This window comes from Trichinella spiralis (genome assembly GCF_000181795.1).
Source record: "Trichinella spiralis strain ISS 195 chromosome Unknown Scfld4, whole genome shotgun sequence".
NCBI classification, from domain to species: Eukaryota; Metazoa; Nematoda; class Enoplea; order Trichinellida; family Trichinellidae; genus Trichinella; species Trichinella spiralis.
This window is the reverse complement of record NW_003526943.1, coordinates 5059001-5081641: the sequence shown is the minus strand read 5'-3', so window position 1 is coordinate 5081641 and position 22641 is coordinate 5059001. Positions and strand designations below refer to the sequence as shown.

The window sequence follows — 22641 nt, the reverse complement described above, 5'->3', positions numbered from 1 at the left end:
CCAATAAAATGAACAAATATTACAGCTAATCATCACAAGGGAAAGATTTGAATCAATGAGCAATCAGACAAGGAAAACCAATAAGACAACGACTTGACGGCCCAATAAAATAGCGTGGTCAACGACCAATAAGTGAAAAGTGGGACCGGTCTGGACCAAACCGTTCTGATTCTGGATGCTGATACAGTCGTGCTCCCAGAGATTCCTAAAGGTCATTTCATGATGTCTTCGATTTGAGCACAATGAAACCGGTACTCTTCTGGCCAAATCTGGATGCAATGCATGCCGCTGATTCCCTTGACTGTTAAGACCGTGTTTTCCTTCTGGATGGTGCATTTGTGATGTCGAGTTTCTCTGATATTTGCACTCGTCTGCTCAGGACCGTTGCTGTTAGCAGACGATGCGTTCTCCAGCCACGTTCTTTCAGTCTGCACCGGTCTGATCTGTGGCCTTGAGCTTGGCAGGTGAAGCACATGCCAGGTTATGCTGCTGTTGTTTCCGTTCCACCAATTCTTGACTTCGAAATTGTGGGCAGGCCATCACTCAGTGTTTTCACTTTGACACACTGCACACGTAGTCGGAAGCGCCGTGTGGAGGGCGTCGACTGTTCTGGGCTGGTATGACTGTTGTCTCAGTATAGCCTGCAGTCGAACGTCTTTGCGTGCGGAGGGGGATTCAGGTCTCCTCGGTGGAGTCACTGGGTTCTACTACACACTGGGCTTTTGTTGCCAGAAACGTGAGGAATGTCTGCAAAGTCATTTGTTCCTCAGAAAGCTCTTCAACTCGAACCTTCCATCAAGACTGTATCTCTCGCAGCAGATGAGAGACAATGAATGGGAGCATCACTCAAAAACCAGACACGGCTGTGTCGAGGTCCCTACTGATCGCATTGAACACTATGCCGTGTCTGTTTAGTTTGTCATGCAGTAAAAGCAGAGCTGCTCTTTCTTTGGCAACACTGGTTTCCATGTTGAGCATCTCAAGTATGTGTGCGTCCAGAGCCTAAGCTGTTCTGTAGAAGCGGTCATGCAGGAGCTGCACTACTGTCAGATAGTTCTCAGCAGCGGTGGTTACACCCTCAATTGCTTGATGTTCATTGAAGGAACGCAGATGCACTAGTTTGGTGACACCTCGTAGATCTTCTCAGCGACGCACCGCAGCCTCGAATGGATCCCAAAAGCCCTAGAATTGTAGAACGTCTCCAATGTAAGTTGGCAATTTTGGGATCAGCATTGTTGAGCTGAGCTGCTGTTTACCCGAAGGCTGAGTTGTCGTACTCGACGGTCGTATCTCAGCAGTTCGTCCACTCGGCGTTGTATGACCAGGAACCTAGCAACTAGCTCGTCAAATTCGACGATAGCTTCTGATCTCTCTTCTTCGGAGATGCCATCCAGCCGTAGTTGTTGTGAGCTGAAACAGGGTTGCTTCGTCTGTTATAAAGCGCTGGACACTTCTCAGATAGCTTCAGTGTCGGTTACTCTGGTCCATCAGTGTGTCCATGCTATCATTTCAGAGTTGTATGTCGCGGTTCGTCTCTTCCGGTTGTTCATAGTTCTGTTTGAATCGTTTGTTGTCGGTGATTGATCTATAGGTCGCTGGTTCGAATCCGGCTCAGAGGACCAAAAATATGTTGGAAAATCCTTCTGATGGAACTTGAATATCTTTCAGGAATTGACTGTATAAGTTATTTATAGATAATCCAAAACAATATGTGTGGCAGAATTGAATTTCATTTAGTTGAAGCAAAGAACAGGCAATGAGACAGCAGCTAATGAACAACCAGGCGTTCAGATAGCTTTCACTTCGTGTGTTCATCTGTCATTTCTCCTCGCTCGTATTTATACATATTGGTTGAGCTGGCTCTGCGTCTTGTGGCCGAAATCTCTGAGGAGAAATTCAGTAACCTGGTTGGTTGCGCAACCACTTGATCTGTACGACTGCGTTGTTCTGATGAACGGGATCGTCCTACTTTGTCCAGTACCGATTTCCCCTAACTCCTCCCCTTATTTGTGATTGGCGAGCTGTTGATTGGCTGTACGGCTATTGCTTAGTAATTGGCTAATGAGTTATGCTGTTTTATTTGTTACCCAGTTTGCATCAATAATTGATTGAATAATTTGTATCACTTGATTAGCTGCTTAGCCTTGGTCATTGATGGGATGATTGTTTTCCATCTAAGGTTGCCCAAATATGGGATGCTTCACCAGTAAATTACCTAATATGGACATGAATAATCACATTTCTTATTTTTCGAAACAAAGTTCTTCTTTTATATGTAATGTGAAATAGTGTATATATGTTTTGGACTTAGCAAATGATGCTTGTAAAAAGCTTTGTCTTTTTACATTTCACTGATTACAGAAGATTATTTTAATGTGCTATTTTAAGCCACTGTTTGAATCATTGCTCACAACCAGTATTTATTATTATGACTTTTGCGCTTCAGCGTGCAGCAGTTCCCTTTGTGTATTACCTTATGCTGATTCTTTGAGATACAAACTGAATTTCATCATTATTTATTCGTATCATGCGAAAATATATCTCAAATCTAAGACACAGAAAATAGCACAAGCTAGTGATGACCACTGAAAAGTAAATAGAAGAAAAATAGAATTGATGGTCTTGTCCTTTACAAATTGAATATCTTTATTATCCAATTGCATCATTCTGAAAAAAATATAGAAGCAACAAATCAACTGCTTAAAGAAGATATTGAGACAAAGAGAGATTAAATGAACATGCTTATCTAGATATGGGTCATTCATTGTTTTCATAATTTGACACGTAATGACGTTTTACGATGGCAACAAAGCTAGCCTTGTCAACTAATTTGGCAATGAAGAAAGTTGTGCAGCGATTATCATGAGCATGGTCAAAATTCATCACGCAGAATTTTCTGAAATTTCACTAGACCAACACACATATGCATTAAATTTTCCCTAAGCTAGCCAAAAGCATTTTCAGTTCAATGCTACATCTCAGAAAATTTTCACAGATTATCGATACAATGTGATGTCAGTGGATACTGCACCAAATACTTCTTGACATATACCATAGAAATGCACAAGGCACAAATTCAAACAAGGATATTTGCGGTCTGGAATTTTTACAATGCTACAGACAGACGCTTTCTCAAATGAATTCATTGTGTGACCAAGACAGTGAACCCCATGATACTGTTCACTCTTAACAATGGGGATGAAAGTCCGGCAGCAAATGAAAGATCAATATATGCTTCATGCCTGCTGACGAGGATAATCAGCAATGATCATATTTTGGCAGAAAATATGCAGTGCTAGAGAAAGATAACGTTCCCAGCCATGATGGAGTGAATTTGAGATGAAAAATAATTTTCTTTGCTTTCACTTTTGTTTGGTGAAATGTTTTCGAAATGCAACAGATCCTTTTTGATCTGGAATGTTCAACATGTGGTTATCATCGTAATACAACAGTTGAAACTTGAATGTTTAGTCAACCCAGTAGTCGGTCTACTTTAGATATTGAAAAACAAATTTAATACAGTTTACACAAAATGTATAATCACAGATGGTTATTTTAAATAAAATCCCATATTCTTATTTTTTAATTGAAAATAAACATAAGAAAAAACAATAACTCTTGTGAACGGGTGCTAAAGAAACTTGAAAGAAAGCAAAGATAAGATTCTCATCGAAACCAGAAACATTTTCAGAGAACACTACAGGTGAAATCAGAAAATATGTCGATGCTAACATTCAGCAATCACAATCCTACTTTCAGCCGAAAACTGCAGCTGTTGACAATTTATAAATTTTAGATTTTCCCTTTGTACTTGAATAGCCTTTAGCTACTCAGAAGAACAATATCTGACAAACAAAAAAGAACCTTAGGCATAAATCTGATTTAATTGTTAGCTAAGAAGGTAGTTTATATGACGAGGGAAAGCAACTGTTGACTGACATTTATTTTGAACAGCATTTTTGCACTCGCATGGATAAATAAAAGTGAAGCACTTCGAAAGCAGAAAGAAAGTGATGAACAGCACAAAGCAGAAAAGCGCTTAAAGCTGCTTCAAATGCACTCTGCAGTGGACATCGCGTTCTTTGATGTCAGCATTTGCGTGTGGTTAATCATGTTCTGTCAACATTGACAAAAGGCGTTGGCACCACATTGTGACAGTTGATCTTCAGTTGCTGATCAAGGGAGAAATGAAAACGAAATGTTGCAAAAAGTATTTAAAATGCAATTCAAAATGAAAAGATCTTCGAGATATAAGCTATCTAACCGAACTCTTGACTGTTCCTAAGCCGCTTGCTCACTATCTTTTTTGCTCCAACTGAATAAAATTGAATTCTACTTCATAAATTGGTTTTGAATTATCTACAAATAACACACAGTGATTTTTTAAATGATGGATGCATATGATGTAATTCAATTCCTGACGATAACAAAGAATCAACAAAAATTGGTGTACAGAGGAAGGTGCTACACGTTGAAGAGGACGAATCGTAATGATAAGTATTGGATGTGTACTGAAGTAAGCAGAATTGTCTCAATGTACAACGTTATTATTATTCTAATATTACAAGCGAGCCATTTCTGTTCCAATTTAGAGATCGAGAGGCTGCCGTGGCACACTGTCCACAAATTTGGAAGCCACATAAGTCATCCGTTTAAGTGAGCATGCGGAAAGCTGCCCGGTAAACCCTCACGCATTTTACCATCACCAGCAGCTTGCCGAGTTGAGACGGCTGGCCTCAGAAGATACGAGACCGGTGATGGAAATATCAATGAGCTTGCAAGCAATTCTTCCATCAGTTTAGACACTGCCGCGCATTTTCCAACGTGGGACCAGGCGCGGCACACAATGTACAACCGTCTGGCCCGGAAATACCCACGCTTACCGGCAACTGGGCAGTGAGCTGCAGCTCCTGCCAAACAAACAACAGTAAACTCCGGCGAGCAATGTTGAATATATTATTTGCCGACCAATGATAAATTGATTTTTGCCACTGAACCTGGTGTGAGGCTGCTGGCTCAGAGTAACTGCTGGTGCGGGGATGGGACTTTTAAGATTCTCCCATCGTGATAACAGTTGTTTATCTTTCATTTGTTTATGATGGTTATTGACCGTCGGATATTGTATAACTGTTGGGAAAGATCTGCCCATGTATAGCCGGATATTTGAAGTGCTCCTTTCCAAAGCGGAAGAACTTGGCGCCCAACTTTAATCCGGCAAAATTTGTTTGCGATTTCGAAACAGACTTTATCCCTGCCATTCAAGACAACTTCCACAACACCCGAGTGCAAGCTTGCTTCTTCCACTTTTGCCAAGCCGGCTTGGATTAAAAAATGATTTTATATGAACAATCAGTAGGTAAAAAAAGTGAAAATGCTGATGGCATTAGCACTTTTTCCGGTGAACCTTGTACCCGCGGGTTTTGAAATCTTAAATGTTGGGGCGTCGGGTCAAATGAAAGCTTTGTTCCAGTACTTCCAGCGGGATGTTCATGGTGTGCCTGTGCGCTCCAACAACTATCTGGAAGGTTGGCAGAACCGTATGACAAAAAGAGCACGAAAGCACCACCTGGGGTTTCATCAGTTTCTACAACTGATCACCGATGTACAGGGTAAAACCGAGATGGTGGTGCGGCAAATGGATGATAACTATACGCGTAAAATGAGCTTACGGAGTTCAGCAGCGACGAGTAGATTGCTTTATAATGAAATTAGTGTAGAACATTTTAATTGTCATATCATATCATACACCTGAACCTCTACGATTATAGCACCTTGTATATATTATATTCATTAATATTGTATAGTTTATTTTTGTCCATTGTATATATTGTAATATAGTTCAGATTTGTTTGTTATTGATTCATACTGTTGTTGATTGTTGGCTGCTGTTGTAATACAAAGTTCGGAAGCGCTTGAAGTAAAAAGCGGAAATGTTTCTGTGCAAGTCTGCTGATTAGCACAGACGTGAAGAAATAAAATTTACAAAAGCAGGTCATTATTTGAACAGTGAATGTAAAACTGTGAAGAAGCACTATTTTTAATCATTAATATCACTTCTTTATTGCCATATTCATGTAAAGTGAGACATCTTTTAAAATTTTGTTCTTCAAAATAGACACAAAAAATTCTCAGCAAATATAAAGAAGTTACATTGGTCATGAGAATATTTACTATAAAATGCAAAAATGCTTAAACGCATGCAAATGCAATTGCGACTGCGCATGCACTTTAATGCAAAAAAAGTTGGCGAACAGTATTCCACATTATATGTAAAGATACTTTGTGAGGTGTTTTCTACTTTGCAATATGTAAAAAGTGGGTGCAAAGAACAAGTGCTCATACCGGTGGTTTCGTCTTTTCTTTTGTTAAATCTGGAACAAAACGAGGGTGTAGCAGACGCAGACCGACAACTAACAACTGCTGTGCTTCTCTAGATAACGAAGATGAGGAAGAAGAACAAAGCTACCATAAGCTGACCGGTACTTGAAGATCAGGAAAGAGTACCGTGGAACGTGACTATTATTAGTAGCAATGGAGCGATAGTTTGTTGTTTGCGATATACGGTGGTGGTCGTTGTTGTTATTGCGAATAAATACTGTATTTTTGTTCTGTGCTTTGAGTGCGAGAATGTTACCAACAAAGCGTGAATTAGGGAAAAGGGGCGGCAGGGCTGGTAGTAACCGGACGGACGATACAGACGCGAAGATGAACCCGCAGGTCAACACCGGCGCGTCGTCATTCGGTGATGACTGTCTCAGCAACCCTGTTGAGGCGACGAATGAGCCCGCCCGGGAGAGCGCCTCGTTACAAGGGTTACTATCTTCTTTGAACTTTTACAACAGTTTTATTCACAGGATTTCTGAAAATTACTTAAAAGTGTGGTTAAGTGATGGGTTAGCATTATTCTAAGTAGTATATGTTACATTTGTTAAGGATATTCTATTCTTTTTATGTTGACATTTGTAAATAAATTTTATTAAACCTAACAATCAGTTACTTTTCTTACTGTAATATCGTATACTATTTATTGTTTATCACCGATGTGATTCGTTACTCTCATGGCAAGCAGTGGCGATTCTTCAAAAGTTAGTTTTAAAATTACACTTACAAGTGATCCAAAGTTACCTTTCAAAGTGTACGTATATACTGCTTAAAGTATAAAATGTGAATTTATTTTAATTTCCTAAATGATATAAATTATGGAAATTTAATGTAATTTTAAATTTGCTGTTGCTTTTTTGATGGTTTAAGCATTTTTGAAATAATTCTTAATGGAATGTTTGCTTTTGAATGTTGGAGTCCTTATTTTCTGTGAATCTATGAATAGCTGCATTAGATGAGAAAATTTTGGACAAAATTAATTTTGAATCTGAAATCATCCAATTGTTCACGCAAAACAAATGGAAGGAACTATGATTCAACAGCAGCAGCATTTTTGTGAAAGTAGTATTTAAATTTCCATTTTCTTAATGTAATCGTTGAATGTTTTAAAATTTGGGAATTTTGTATGGTGATTCATAACTGCTAATTTATTTTCCAACGAATTACATTTGATTTTTACAGCTGCTACTATATTTTAGGCTTAGCGTTCCGGAGAACACTCCATTTACAGCTGTTCTAAAATTTGTAGCTGAGCAAGTATGTTTTTATCGCCTAATTTTTGGTTAATATTTATTTATTTATTTAAGTTTAACGTTCCTTCTGAAACAAGCGCCATAATTACAAATGATGGTATTGGCATCACACCTTCTCAAACTGCTGGTAAAGAAAGATAGCGAGTGAAATGTTGTGAAATTAAAAGCGGCGATACAATTTAGGTTCCGTTTTTATGAAACATGGTTCTGAATTGAGACTGATACCTCGTGATCGTGTTGGCTTTCATTTATAAAAGGATGGAAAAGAACATACAGGCTCAAAAGGATTTTGGTGACGCATGTGCGGTGCATGCTTATGAACAACGTGACGTTTGAAAAATGTTATTCGCTTTTAAGAAAAATGATTTTTTAAGAAATTTTGGTGTGATTGATCAATAAAGTGTTATTTTCCGTTGTATAGTGTTTTTTATTATATATGTGTACTGATATAACAATTTTACTACGTCAAATGTATTAATTTAAGAAATGCAAGAAAAATTGATTTTTACTGAAGAAAAGAGCAATTTTTATTGTGAAAATGAATATTGCAATGTTTTGTTTTCAGATTGGAATCGTTGTTCATAATAAATCTTGAACATCTTTATATTGACAGTCACTGATGTAGTAAACAACGGTACCATCAGATGGTCAGTTAACTTTTTTTTTCAAAAATGTCTAATGAAGACATTTCAGGAAGCGAAAAGTGAGTATTTTTAACTTAATTATTTGCATTCAGTTGTATTAATAGTGCGCAAGTTAGAACAAACAGTACAAAATGCTGTTGAATTTGTTTTCACGTTAAATTTTGCATTGTTGAATTTGTAACAGAAGTACTCCGGCTAAAGATTGTTTCGTGCCAGCCAACGCTATTATACAGGGTGATGTAAAAATTGGTTAGTGATTTAAATTGGTTTTTTTAATTTTTTGAAAATACTGAATGCTTTTTTTAGGGCCTGGAACGGTTGTTGCTTCGAGAGTGGAAATTCGTGCCGAAGAAGGTCCCATAGTTATTGGAGAAAATAACATTTTCGAAGTGTCTGCTTCAATTATAAATAGGCACAAAGGCTTGACAATGACAATTGGAAATAATAATGTTTTTGGGATACAATCTCGTGAGAAAGAAAAATGAAATGAAATGGAATTTTTAAATGTAATAGTTGTTTTATAGACTGTGAAGCCCTGAAAGTTGGAGATAATAACCTTTTAGAGGTTAAAGGTAATAATTGTATATTTTTGTTATATGCTGAATGGTTACCCTTTTTTGTTTTATTTAACATATTTATTTATCTTGTGAAATATTATTTTTGCACAGCTCACGTTGGACCGAATGTTGAAATAACAGATCACTGCATAGTTGGAGTTGGAGTGTCACTGAAGACGTCAGAAGTAATTTCTCCAAAAACGGCAGTTGTTTCTTCCACTCCACCGTTGCGGCATGTTGCCATCGAACCTATGAATGTACAATAATGCATTATTATTCTAATTATAAATTACTGCTAGTTGCTTAATAATTTGTTTGTATAATGTTGTATTTTAGTCGGAATTGATGGGGCCGGATTATCTGAGAGAAACCATTGAAAAATATTATCCTCGAAATGAACAGTTCAAATGAAGAAAGAAATTTAGCTGCCGTCGTTTGGTTTCAACTTTCGCCCAAACTGCTGCAGTTGCGTTTTCACTTGTTTATGAAAATATTTTTCTTAATTTTTTGAATGAATACATTATTTACAACTTTATTTATTCGCTTCGCTCATTTACAGTTGCAGGCAGTTATGTCATTTGAAAAAAAGTAGAGATTCACACGCTTGCATTTATTTCATCAGTTGAAATAGGTAAAAAAAAATATATTTTTGCATTTGACACAATAATGATTGATGTTACACTAGTTTTATTATTTCCAAAATATAATAACTGACTATATATGAATGCTGTGAAAAAAAATAAAGAAAACAGCATTAACCCATATATATGTGTGTTTATGCTTTATGTATTGGTTTGCTAAGTCAACTTTCGAATAACCAACCATTATCATCATCACTTGTAGCCAAATGTTCATTCACCACCACCACCACCAGCAGCAGAAGTGTCGAATGGAAGATTTTTTTTTAAAAGAAAAACAGAATTTTTTACACGTTTGAAATTTAAGAAATAACGACGACAGATGGCAACAAAGAAAAAAAAAGAATACGATGGATGGCATAATATAATAATAATAATAATAAGGCATAGAGAGTAGAGGGAAAGGAAAGAAGAAAATTCCCAGAATCGGCCCCGTAAGCGACGTTATTCACAGTTGTTATGGTAATGTTAATGAGCAGCAGTAAACAAAATAAGTATATATATATATATATATATATATATATATATTGTACGAAATTGTCCACTGAAAATAATTAATAAATAATAAAGTGAATAATTCAGTTAGAATATGCTTGAAAAAGAAGAAATCAACCAATCGATCGGTCGTTTGCTTTCGATTTGTTCTTTCGTCAACGAATCAGACACAAACACTGCCGCCGGGATAGTTTCGAAACGACGGCCTACGGTCGGTCGACGGCCGGACGCGTATTTCGCGAATCGTCGCCTGGGCCATGGCGCTCAACAGGACGCCCGGCGACGAGACGAAAGCGTAGTTGGCGTTGTTGAAGCGGCCGCACAACGTTTCCACGTCCCGTTTCAGCTTGTCCGACTGGGTGACCCAGATCGTGTAAGTTCGTTCGGGATTCAACGACAACACTTTGCTCAACATGGGCAAGTCGGTGTCCGAATCGCCGCAGACGAGCACGTTGCCGTCGTCTAGTGAAAGTTCCATTTCGCGCAGGAACAATTCGATCCCGTCGCCTTTGGTGAACACGGTCGTCTGGGTCCCGTGAACGGAACGGAGCAGCACTCTGACGTCGGTTTCCCCTTCGTACAGTTGGAATGTCCGGTTGTCTGGGTCGACGGCATGGACAAGCGCACGAATCGTTTCGATCCACTTGGCCGAACGGTCGGCCGGCACCGACCGGTAACAGTCCTGGTGGGCGACGGTAATGTGACCGTAGTGCTTTTGCAAACCGGAACCGATCCAGTTGAACATTTGAAATTCGGGACGGCAGAGCTGTTCGCGCACGGCATCGGCGACTTTTTCCAAAAGGTTCATCTCCCGTTCGCCGATGCTGTTGTCTTTGAATTTGCGCGTCGCGTCGATGTACCATTCGCGGCCGATCGACGCCCCGTAACAGAAATAGCCGTCCGGCAAGACGACCATGTCCAAAATGCCGTAGTTCATCAACGGTGCCGACGTCAGTATGGCCGCATACTGGGTGCAACGGTTGGCGAACGTGGCCTGGATCACGGCACTGTAGGCCGGCTGGATGCTGCTCGTGTAACTGCAGGCGTAGTCTTTGAGCGTACCGTCGCGGTCGGAGAAAAAGTAGCGGAAATGGTCGCCGCGGTACATCAACTGGGTCGCCTGGGCCACTTCTTTGAAAAACGCCTCTGGTCCGTCGACGTGGTGTTTGGCCAAGTTGTGCAAAAATTGTTCCAAATTGTCGTAGTCGTCACTCTGGACAAATTCCAAAAACGAAATATCCAAATCGATCTGCCTGAGCTCGTCGGAAATGTCCAGTCTGGCTAATGGGGTGGTGTCGGCAGGATGATGTGAATTGGTCGACGACGACGACGACGGCGGCGGCGGCGACAGGGACGAACTGCGCAATTCGACCACGTTGCCCTGCTTGCATGCAGCTTTGAGACTGGCACGCACGTTTTTCAACGAAATGGAAAAGCGGGCGCGGATCGGACAGCCGCGTACCACGCGTTCTACGATCTGCCGGCGTACGGTCCTGGTCTGGAACATCAACGAGTAGAATTCGGCCAGGCTGGTCACTTCGACCGGCTCGATCACCTCGTGAGTCCAACTGTAGTCCAAAAATGCACCGGACCATTTTTCGATGTCGTTCGCCATCAAAAAGTCGAACAACAACTGACCGTGGGCGCTGGCCTGTTCAGCCGGCTCCAGCGCAGCGTCGTAGAACAGCGAGGCGAATTCAGCGCAGTCGTTCAAATTTTCCAGACGGTGGTAGCAGCGCAACGTGTCGCTGTAGAAGCCGGCCGACGAAAACTGCTGTTCCGTACCGGCACCGCAGGACAATATCAAACCCGCCTTGGGATTGCTGACCAACATCTCCTTGGCGACCAGATTCATGCCGTCCTTGATCGGCGTCACCACGCCCACGTCCATGGCCAAATAGCAGGCGACCACGCTGCTCCTGGGCAAGCCGTCGGTTTGGAAAACGACCGCTTTCCAGTCGGGATGGTTGGCCGGCGGTCGGTGTTTGGCGTTGATCCGGTCCGCCAGTTCCAAACACGCGTCCTGGTATTCACGGTAGCTGTCCACGCCGCGACGGTTGATCACCGCCACTTGGTAGAGAACATCTTTGCCCAAACGTTCCGGATGGTCGGTGAGAAATTTGTCGAACGCGAGCAACTTTTCCTTGATCCCCTTGGTGTAGTCGAACCGTTCGCACGAAAAGAACAACTTCCCTTGGGCGTTGGTCTCGCCGAGGATTCGTCGGCGAATTTCTCGGGCCTGCTTCTGCGTTTCATCACTTTTCGCCAAATTCAGATATTCTTCATTTTTAATACTGACCGGAAAAACGCCCACCGACGTCGTCCAGCCTCCGTGCGTGATACGGTAGCTGTCGGTGCGTTGGACGTGGACGACGGTCGACGTGGACAAGTACTGCTGGACGAGGCTGATGAAAGTCGCACGGTCCCGGTGGGTTTGGAAACCGACCTTGCTGAAGCGAGTCATGCCGCACAGTATGGCCAACGCGATCGACCGGTATTTGACGAAAAAATCCGGAGGCAGTTGGAAGGGCGTGTGCAAGAAAAAGCCCACCTCGAAGTTCGAATCCAACGACTGAATAATGGAACCGGTCAACAGGAGATGGTAGTCGTGGACCCAGATGAAATCCTGCGGCCGACTGTTGCGCACTGTGTTGATCGCAAATTGATAATTGACGCGCACGTAAGAATGCCAGTGCTCTTGCAACAACTTGGGATTGTCGTAATCTTTGACCATGTAGTCGGGCAGGTTGTGAAACGCCGGCCAGAGCAAGCCGTTCGAAATGCCACCGTAGAAAGTGTTGTAGTCGTTTTCAGGAACGACCACCGGATTCAGGTGGTAATTTTCACGGCTGTAAGCGCGGAATACTCCGAACAAAGACATCTGCTCGCGAATCTCCTGCATAGTTTCGTCTTCGTCCCGGAGCGGATCCTGCAACATGCTAAGGTAGACATTCGCGTTGCTCTTCCTGACCAACGGCAAGCCCAAAGAATTTGTCGGCTCGTAAATGGGCGTGTCACTGCGCGAAGGCGTGCGCAGTGGAACTTGCGGTCCGAAACAAGCCAGCCAAACGTTTTCCGGATCTTTGTTCATCACGGGTTCGCAGCAGCTGACCAAACCCCCACTGCCTTGACCAATTTCCCACTCGCTGTCATTGCGCTTTCTCAGCGATACTGGCGGTGCATTCGAGACGGTAATCACCCGTTCCTGAACGACAACCAACAATCATGCTCATTTCGAATAATCCAACAAAAGCACGTGCAATACAAAAAAAATATCCCATTACAAAATTATATGCCATTTTTTTAACATGAATCGAAAGAAAATGTGGACAAATTAAAATATCCCACTTGCTACTTATTGGTAGTACCGTTTTTGGTGGTGCTTCGGTGAAAATAAATTTTCACAATAATAATAATAATAATAATAATAATACAGCAGAGCTGTTGAATTCTGATTATTTAAATTAAAACCATTTTTATACTAAAGATTCGTGAAAAATGGACATCATCACAATGAAACTAAAATTTACGTACTATTGAATAAAAACTGTTCTAATTATCATAACCAAATCACAAATGCAACTTTATGTTTGAATCGAAATTGAAGAAGAAAATCGATAGAATGCATGGAAAAGAGCAAAAGAATGCAAAATAAATGAATCAGAATTGACCACACCACCAATATGAAAATAAAATATCTGAAATTTGAATACAAACATCGATTAAAAATGTTCAAACATTCCCATACATCAAAGAAATGGAAACAAAAAAATATTATTATCATCGACATGTCTGGCTTGTGAACGTGAATGAATGCTGATACTTTTGTTTTCCATTTTAAAATTTATACCTCAATTTAAAACATAAAAACAAAAGTTAAAAATACCCATGCATGAACAACAACCGATTGCTCATTGTTGAATAGAACAACAATGTAGCAAAATTTCAAAAAGCAAGTCTTTATCACCTTAAATTCAAACAAAAGAAAATATTTGAAAAAGAAACTAAATTCAATCTAAATGTTTGCATAAAAATAATAATAATAATAATAATAATAATAATAATAATAATAATAATAATAATAATAATAATAATAATAATAATAATAATAATAATAATAATGAACACATCATTAAGCAAATGTGAAAATTAAGACTGAAATTTCACTTATTCAAACTCTTTCCACCCACAAAATGACAAAATCAATAAAATACTTTGCCACCAATAATTACCAACACTAACAAGCTATTAGGAAATTTCAAATTGCCTAAAATTCGGTGCTATACAATTAAAAAAATAATAATCAATTAAAATGAAATGAAAACCACCATGGAAAAGTGTGCAAAAGGCAACTGCGAGAAGAAATATGCATTTTATCCCACAACAAACAGTACGACGACAACATACCCGACACTCAACTGTCTCTGTGCAAACTTTCACTCGCATGCCTAAGTCAAAGTTTCGGAGGAAAAAGCTCATTATATCCAATAACTTATAAAAAGACAAGCTAATTCAAATTTAAATTAAATTAAATTAAATTAAATATGCAAGCGTTTTCATTCGTAGCAACTACCTGAAAGTGGCCCGAAGACAGGCCGCCCGATAGAACCATTCCTGGAGTTTCAGCTTCGTGTGAATTTCCGCCGCTGCTGTCGGTGGACAACGAGGCGCGGGTTTCATGGTTCCTGGAGCCATTATTATTATTATTATTATTATTATTATTATTATTATTATTATTATTGTTGTTGTTGTTGTTGTATTCTTTGTGGGCGTCGCCGTCCTCTTCGTCCAAGCTGTTCTGATCGACGAGCAAATCCAAAACGCTGGTTTCGGATATTGCTTGGTTGGTGGACGAAACCCCGACGCTGTTCAGCCGTCGTAGCACCAAATGGTGGTAAGCTTCTTCGAACCGTTTCGCGTGCTTTGCCAACAGCGCGTCCCTCAGACCAGGCACGGCGGCAAACAATTCTCGAAGACGATTCCGATCGTGATTCACATCGTATATTGTTAAACTGAAAATTACAAATTTGCCAATTTATTAATCAATGAAAAATAATTTCATATGGAAAAGTTTTGATTTTAAAAACTGATCGATCCGTTCGCTAGCTGAACATTCTCCCCCCTCCTCTACTTCCCCTCTTCAGCTTCTACATTTCAATGATCTAATCAAAGCAAATTGCAATTTTCTCCAATTTCAAAAATCAATGACAAATTAGCAAAACAAAAAGCTCTGAATAAAAATAACTTTTAAAAAATTTCAACGAAATTCACACCTAGTGTCAAAATAATAAATGCAATTCCATTTTTCTTTCGAATCTCTAGCTGTTGTTCTCTACAAACATTCATAAAATCCATTCATGGATTACAAAAGCTGCAATTTCTCACAACTCAAATTTGGAAATGGTAATAAAAACTATATCGATAATTTAATTCCGCCATTTTTCACGCTGTTCATTCATTCATTTCTATACAATGTACGTGTGGTCAATGGAAATAAAACACATTCAACGCGCATATCATCATCAATAATTCAAAATGAGCAGAAAAAAAATTCCAAACCGCTTTAACAGCTCACATCATCCAACTCAATTGAACGACTGCAAGCAACAGCAGCAACAACAACAGAAGATAAAAATAATAAAAACTATCTTGCATAATCACCGATCGATTTTGCAATTCTTAAAAATTATCGTCTAACCAAAACAATCTCGCTCTTGCTGTAATAAGATTGCAAATTTATTTATTTAACCAATTTATCACAATAATTCAAACAATACTATAACAAAAATATTTTAATAATAAATGAAATTGTTACAATCTTCATCCATGTCACTGTCAAATGTTGAACTTGTCAAAATTAAAAACAGAAGAACCTCCCCAAGAAGAATATAATGCCCGTGAGCAAGAGAATTATGAGAGAAAATTCCAATACATCACATACATTTGCAAATAGTGAATAATTTACATTGTATATTAACGAATGTGACGTCCTGATTACTATTAGAAAGCATGTTGCTGGTTCAGCAGCAATCTTTTCAACTTGTCAAAATGAAACTGTTAAATATACTGTGAAAACGTTAAAAATTCTCAATTATTTAAACCGCACTCATTCATCAAACTACCTGCAAACTTCATCTGTATTCATTTTCATTTAATGAACAACATATACAGTCCTGATTGCTTTGAATAAGATAATCTTCCTCTCATTGCTCAATTTACTGATTCAATAATTAATTAATTAATTAATATTCATTATCCAATAAATACATGCATAAACGCAATAGATGAAACTAACAAGTTTCCGGTTCGCATTCATATTGCTGCTGTTGTTGTTGTTGTTGCTGCTGCTGTTCATTCACATTCCTGTCGTCAGAATAAAGCAATCAATCAAATTCCTACTTTACTGTTGTTGTTTTGATAGTTGCATTTCTCTCATCATTCATTCATTTGCAATGTTTACACAAAGTTTATGAATAACAACTTTGTAAACATTTCACAATTAATTATGTTTGAAAAATAAAATTGCAAAAATGTTTAAATATTTCTCTCACGATAAAATTACAATAAATGACAGCTAAATCAACCACACCAACAACAGATACTGAAAACTTAATTATTAATAAAGCAACCTACATTTTCCAGAATTATTTACTACTGTTGTTAATTTTTAAAAAATATATACAAAATTAAAACTTTTCCCTTATTACCAAAAACCATTAGAAGACTTACTATGTGTCAATAAGCAATCAACTGAGAAACAGTAAAGTTTAGCACTAATTAAATGAATCGTCGAAAACACTTGACAACCAGTCTTTCAAACTGAAACAATAATAAATATATATATATATATATATATATAGAGATAGATAAATAATTTTCACAAACACTCAACAAAGCAGAAATGAAAACGTCAACAAAATTAACTGATCAAAATAAAACTTATTATCATATCAAGCCAACGATAAACACTGTTTGCTAAAATTATTGTTTTTCACTACTCTTGCTTGATTTCGTCACAAGCTAATAAGACATGCCGACGATGTTCTTCAATGCTGAAGAAGCATGCTATAAAAGTATTTAAAAACATGTGCATCATTTGCATCGCCTAGCAAACCAGCTGCCAATAATTTTCTAAAATGTCCAATAATATCATAAACATCTTGTCATTAATAAAAAAAGAAGTTGAAATGAAAATTGTTTCCCCCCTTTTTTTATATCTCAATTGCATTCATATCGAATATGTTTTTTTTCATGAAAAACAAAACAAAATTCTATTAACTAATAGTGTTGAGTAAAAAATTAATAATAAAAATTGGGAAAATGTATATATTTGCTTTCTTCAGCATTGAAAGATGTTGTTGCAAAAATGCTTCGAAATCAATTTGCAAATAGAATATTCTATTCGAAAGAAATCGGCAGTCCACGGTGATATGATGCTAATCAAAAATGGACAAACATTGTCTGTGTCTTTGTTTGTTCAATGGAAAACTGATTCGTCTTGATCGAGGGATGCATTTTTGCAAATGCACAAAAATCAACATGACAATTTGTATAAAATCAAATTGCTTTTTTTGCCTTATTAAACTGGAAACAAATACCTCCAACCAAAGAAAAAATGGGATGAAATGCAAAATTGAGAGATATTGCATTGCAAATTGCCTGAAAAACGGATCGAACCTACCTGAGCAGTAGAGCATCGCGGTAAGCGGTACCGAATTGCATATCGCTGTCGTAGAGCAGTGGAACTGACTTCTTCCAAAAAAATACAGTATGATAGCCGAGAACTTCGACAAAGTGAGCAAAAGCATCGTGGTTGGTCACTTGGTAGGCGAGACAGTGTTCCAAAATGAGAAGCAGACCGCGAAATGCAACCTCGGAAAGTTCGTCTTTCAACTTCCACCGACGGGCGAACATCACGGATACTTTGCGCAGCAGTTCCATTTTCGGTGGTTCGTTCGATTCCAGCTCGGAACGAAATTCTTCAACATCTTCGCCCATCAATCTCAAACAATTGTGCACTTCTTTTTTGAAACGAGAAAATTCTTTCCTTTCGTCGGTGGAGAATCTTCGGTTGAAAGCCGACGGTCTTGGACGTGCTGAAACAGACCCATTCGACAACAGTGTCATAATGGAACAACAACCACCACAAAAGATCCCACACAGAGCAGCAGCAAATATATCTGTTTGACCTGCTCAATTTTGCTGCCCAAAGGGGGATTAACGAACGATAATTGCGACCTCAGATGTTGACCAAGGCACAAATTATACAACAAATATTAATTAATTAATGGACAAACAATCCCATTAAACAACAAACTCTTGGAGCAAGAACAAATTTAAATATGCCAAATCATACTCACTTTCTTTCCATTTCCCTTCTTCGTCGTTCGCTTCCGAATTTGGAGAATTACTGTCAGACGGTTTCGACGGAGGCAATGTCATTCGTGTAGTGTCGTTAGAGAATTCTGAACTCGAAGAAATGGAATTAAATTAACAACTCAATTTAAACAATATCAAATAGCAGGCGGAAGATGCTTTCAGGACGCGATTGCACCGGCAAGATCCGCGTTGGGAAGACAAAAAAACAAACAATTAATAAAAACGCTTCACTCATGCTGAGCACTACCAGCAGACTGATTTGAATAAAATGATTTTGAAATCTTTTCCAAATACAGAGAATTTAAAGCTGAAAGTGAAAGCAACCATAAGCCCGTGTCACGCGACAGAGAAAGAGAAAAAGCCTGCGTGCATCTGTGCAAGAAAATCATATCATACGGTTGACCTGAAACAATATTTACATAACAGGGTCAACAACATCCCAGCTGTGAAAATATAAAACATTGATTTATTTTTTTTTTCTTCAATTTTCTTCCACCTGACAAAAAATGACGTCCTGAAAAAAAAGAAACATAAAAAAATTTTTTTAAAAAAATGCAAAAAGCAAAAATGCAAATTTCACATTGCACTGTGAAGCGATATAAATCAGCGTGCGGCACTAATCGTCAAAGCAGGGCAGCGTTACAAGTTGCAGAACTGCAGCGTGCTCTGCAACCGCACGCCAATCGACTATGTGGGCAGCGTAGTTTACAGTATACTTTTATGCTAAAAATCGATATTCAAGTACAAGTTTAAATTGATTGCTAAAGAAATTGCTGTTTTATTTTTAGATGCTGCTTTGAAACTTGAATTTATGCTAAAAATAAATAATATTTACTTGATCTTAATCAAATCTGCACTAATGGCGCCTGAGTGAACCATATTCTTTGCTTTGGATTCAAAATAAAATAACAGCAAATGCTAAGTGTATTCAAATGCAAACAGTTCATGGAAGTCTTATTTATTATATAATTTCTCGATATAGTTAATTAACAATGAATTATTAAACAGATTATAATATTAAATCGTTCTTGATGAATGTGCACAATATTTAAAAGAAAAGTATTCCATTTCTTAACTTGAATACCTTTTCAAAATACACTCCTTTACACAATGTCAAACGATTCGTGCAAATTACTGAAGAAAGTTTTTCAGAATACATTTTTTGGCGATAATGATACAAAATATGCTACTTTAAAAATGACTAATAATTCTAATATGTTAAATTGTAAAAATGGTTTCAAATGACCCGAAATTTAGTTTTCAAAATAAATGCGTCATTTTTTTATTTAAAAATTCAAAAGTTTGCATTTATTTTCTTAAAATTTTATTTCCTAAATTTTGATTAAAACAAATTCTTTAATTTCAAATTGATTTTCCAGTAAAGCGTTATTTCTGTTAAATTCAGTTTTTATTTTAATTCACAACTGCAATCAAATTTGCTGCATATCTCATCTCTGTGAAGTAATCGACTTCCATGCAAGCGCCAACAAAGAAGTCATTAATGCGCATTAGCTAAAATAATCATCAACAATGAACATTATCGCAAAGCCATGCTTTAATAAAATTATCATGAATTCCTGTGAATTAGTTGCATTTCAAATATAGAAACAATAATTTCTCAATGATAAATAAATATTTTAAATAAACATTTAATCAATAAAGCAGTCGCAAAACAATTAACAATCGAACAAAGCACTAATAACTGCTGATGATGCTTTGATTAAAACTTCAACAATCAAGGAATAAGAAAAAAAAAGATAAATTGTCGTCTTCTTTGCATTTGTGAAAAATGACAATTTCAATTTTATATGTAATAATCGGCTGAAAAACAAAACGAACATTTATAACTGAATTTAGATTGATTATGTGCTTTATATAACTGATCCCACGTCTTGGACAAATAATATGATGTAGTATATAATGTATAGAAAAAAATGTCGTGATGAATGAGTATTAACTATAGGTAATTTTTCAAGTTAATATTCATCTTTATTTCCACATTAAAATGTCTTCAAATTTACTACTTTAAACTAGACTGATTCTGGTCAAGGTCATTGAATAATTTCATTGATAATTTAATGATTTCAACATTCGTCAACTAAACCAGAAGTGAACAGTTTAACATAACAGAAGAGCCGCCGGCATAATTCAAAAGGTGTAATTTATAAACTTTTTTAAATTTGGCAAATGTGTTAAATGCAATTTTGCATGATATTCACGCTTATTGTTTATTCCATTGTTAGCACGAAGAATTTTAACACGAAACGATTAAAATATTAGTGAATACATTAATAACCTGAGAATAATTTACAAATATTTTAACGATATTTATTGCAAAAAATGTAAACAAGCATATTGGTTTATATTTAGCTGTCGTATAATTTTAATTTTGCAAGACCAGAAAATTTTTCAAACAGCTAAAATAATTTCATGAATATTTTTATGAACGTCATTGCTATGCACATTTCTTTTTATTTATGATGAATAATATTTAAAACTCTGCTCATTTTTATAAAAAATAATTGCAACAAGAAAATGTTGAATGCAATTTTTACTCAAAAAGAAAAAAAATGCGCAGCTATCAAATGATAATGATGATTCAGAGCTGATGATGTCAAGAACGTAGTAAAAATAATTTTTCATAAGAACATAAGGCAAAGAAGAGACTTGAATTATTATTATTTATTTCTAATAATACGATGAACAGCTGCAGATTTAAATGATTACCTCTGTCAAAAGAAGGCACGTAGGGGCTTTGAAATGAGCATGCAAAAATATTCGAAAATAATAAACACGTGATTTTCAATCATTTCTATGATGATAATAATTAAGCAGATTGAAAAAGAATAAAATAAGATAAAGAGTGGAATTCTGTGCATTGAAAAAAATGTTAAACGCAACAAAAAGTTGCACAATTAATTAAATTTAAACAACTTGAATTGTTTGCAATTTTCAACAGATCAAGAATTGGGTTAGCTTTATTGAAAAAGCAGCACTTGAAACTGGTCTCCAAATTCTTTATAACAGAATAATTGAAAGGGAATTCATTTTCGTTGTAAAATTATCATTTAAAAAGAAAAAGAATAAAATTTTAATTTATTATAATCTACCAGAAGATTAGTGGGGATCTTAATTTTAATAAATTGAAAAATTTGTCAGACGGCTAATTTAGATAAAATTATGGGAAGAACAAAATGGATTAAAGTAAATAATACAATTAAATGAATGAAGTGCCCTGTTATCTTTACACGGTTTCATTGCCGTCATCATTTACACTTGTCAACCGTCGTTGACAGATGAATTTTTAAATAAACTTACAACAACTGTAAAAAATAATTCCATCAAATTTATTTCTGTCTGTCATTTAATAATTAAATTAATAAATTGTTGGTATCGATGAAATGTCAAAATGATTAAAAGCTGATTCAAAATTACAAATGATTCACAGAAAAAAGAGATGAATGAATTTTTTACTAACCAATGAAAAAAATATTAAATCAAAAGCCACAAGCTAGTGTTCGCTTAATCGAGCAAGCACAAGCAGTAAAAGCTATTATCATTATTTTGTTAGAATTAAGTATTTGTTTTTTTTTTCTCAAATCATTCTCTTACTTGGTGAAAGATTTGTTGAATAAAAAGAATTATTATTATTATCAGCAGCAGTAGTAGTAGTAGTAGTAGTAGGAAAAAATGGAAAAAAAGTGATGAATGAACAACAGCGCCGATGCTAAGTGTACCGATGGTCAAAAATCGGTGAACCAACAGTGTGGGAAAATTTTCGCCCAAAGCTGACAAGAGCAATTTTTGCCGGCTTTTAAGCATAAAATTGTTGAGCAAGATGGGCGCCGGCGCAACAGTAATCAGCGGTTCCATCAATCAAATTGAACATTGCACACGTAGGAGCCGTTCCCTTTGCTGGCGAAGGGCAGTCTCAAAAGATTAGCGGCCAAAAATCAAGCCTGCCAACGGTTCGTCGATAATTGCCAAGATCGATCAATTTCATTCCACTTTAAGCAACGTCCGTTGCATCAAAACTTCAAAACATGTTGATCAATCACAATTTCAAATTTTTTCCCCACCCCAAGCAGAACTGTATACATATGCAACGAATGCTTTTCAACAGAACATAAAATAATCCCTTTTCTCTTTTTTCGTTGAAATGAAATTTCCATTATTTATTTATTTATTTATTTATTGGAAAATGATTAAAATTTTGAACATATGCAAAAAATTAAACTTTTCTTACTGTTTCGTGAAAATCGACATTTTTTCTCAATGCAGCAATTCAATGTAA

At 37.0% G+C, this 22641-nt stretch overlaps 9 protein-coding genes across 9 annotated transcripts; 6 read left to right on the top strand and 3 right to left on the bottom strand.

The window, feature by feature from the left end:
• The first annotated feature begins 473 nt into the window (after positions 1 to 473).
• Positions 474 to 823, top strand: Tsp_01252 (conserved hypothetical protein). The gene is made up of 2 exons (XM_003377032.1): positions 474 to 617; positions 641 to 823. Exons 1-2 carry the CDS (start codon positions 474 to 476, stop codon positions 821 to 823), a joined length of 327 nt encoding a protein of 108 aa, XP_003377080.1.
• Positions 824 to 1317: 494 nt separating this feature from the next.
• On the top strand, positions 1318 to 2013 carry Tsp_01253 (conserved hypothetical protein). Its single transcript, XM_003377031.1, has 3 exons — positions 1318 to 1420; positions 1459 to 1541; positions 1744 to 2013. Exons 1-3 carry the CDS (start codon positions 1318 to 1320, stop codon positions 2011 to 2013), a joined length of 456 nt encoding a protein of 151 aa, XP_003377079.1.
• A 2377-nt stretch (positions 2014 to 4390) lies between these two features.
• On the top strand, positions 4391 to 4974 carry Tsp_01254 (putative zinc finger protein 575). The gene is given in 4 exon segments (XM_003377030.1): positions 4391 to 4497; positions 4518 to 4643; positions 4658 to 4754; positions 4798 to 4974. The coding sequence occupies 4 exon segments, from the start codon at positions 4391 to 4393 to the stop codon at positions 4972 to 4974; spliced, it is 507 nt and encodes a 168-aa protein (XP_003377078.1).
• A 397-nt stretch (positions 4975 to 5371) lies between these two features.
• Tsp_01255 (conserved hypothetical protein) lies at positions 5372 to 5875 on the top strand. The gene is made up of 2 exons (XM_003377029.1): positions 5372 to 5687; positions 5844 to 5875. Exons 1-2 carry the CDS (start codon positions 5372 to 5374, stop codon positions 5873 to 5875), a joined length of 348 nt encoding a protein of 115 aa, XP_003377077.1.
• Positions 5876 to 7058: 1183 nt separating this feature from the next.
• On the top strand, positions 7059 to 7888 carry Tsp_01256 (ubiquitin-fold modifier 1). Its single transcript, XM_003377028.1, has 4 exons — positions 7059 to 7135; positions 7581 to 7638; positions 7689 to 7761; positions 7818 to 7888. Exons 1-4 carry the CDS (start codon positions 7059 to 7061, stop codon positions 7886 to 7888), a joined length of 279 nt encoding a protein of 92 aa, XP_003377076.1.
• Positions 7889 to 8305: 417 nt separating this feature from the next.
• Positions 8306 to 9101, top strand: Tsp_01257 (dynactin subunit 6). Its single transcript, XM_003377027.1, has 5 exons — positions 8306 to 8337; positions 8463 to 8527; positions 8585 to 8746; positions 8803 to 8850; positions 8947 to 9101. Exons 1-5 carry the CDS (start codon positions 8306 to 8308, stop codon positions 9099 to 9101), a joined length of 462 nt encoding a protein of 153 aa, XP_003377075.1.
• Positions 9102 to 10174: 1073 nt separating this feature from the next.
• Positions 10175 to 14663, bottom strand: Tsp_01258 (putative trehalose-6-phosphate synthase domain protein). Its single transcript, XM_003377026.1, is given in 8 exon segments — positions 10175 to 11099; positions 11111 to 12248; positions 12268 to 12665; positions 12677 to 13173; positions 13855 to 13935; positions 14183 to 14248; positions 14376 to 14475; positions 14542 to 14663. The coding sequence occupies 8 exon segments, from the start codon at positions 14661 to 14663 to the stop codon at positions 10175 to 10177; spliced, it is 3327 nt and encodes a 1108-aa protein (XP_003377074.1).
• A 41-nt stretch (positions 14664 to 14704) lies between these two features.
• Tsp_01259 (conserved hypothetical protein) lies at positions 14705 to 15314 on the bottom strand. The gene is made up of 2 exons (XM_003377025.1): positions 15240 to 15314; positions 14705 to 14980 (listed from the first exon to the last, which is right to left on the bottom strand). Exons 1-2 carry the CDS (start codon positions 15312 to 15314, stop codon positions 14705 to 14707), a joined length of 351 nt encoding a protein of 116 aa, XP_003377073.1.
• A 944-nt stretch (positions 15315 to 16258) lies between these two features.
• Tsp_01260 (protein phosphatase methylesterase 1) lies at positions 16259 to 18095 on the bottom strand. The gene is made up of 4 exons (XM_003377024.1): positions 17650 to 18095; positions 17054 to 17099; positions 16768 to 16787; positions 16259 to 16331 (listed from the first exon to the last, which is right to left on the bottom strand). Exons 1-4 carry the CDS (start codon positions 18093 to 18095, stop codon positions 16259 to 16261), a joined length of 585 nt encoding a protein of 194 aa, XP_003377072.1.
• Between the last annotated feature and the right edge of the window lie 4546 nt (positions 18096 to 22641).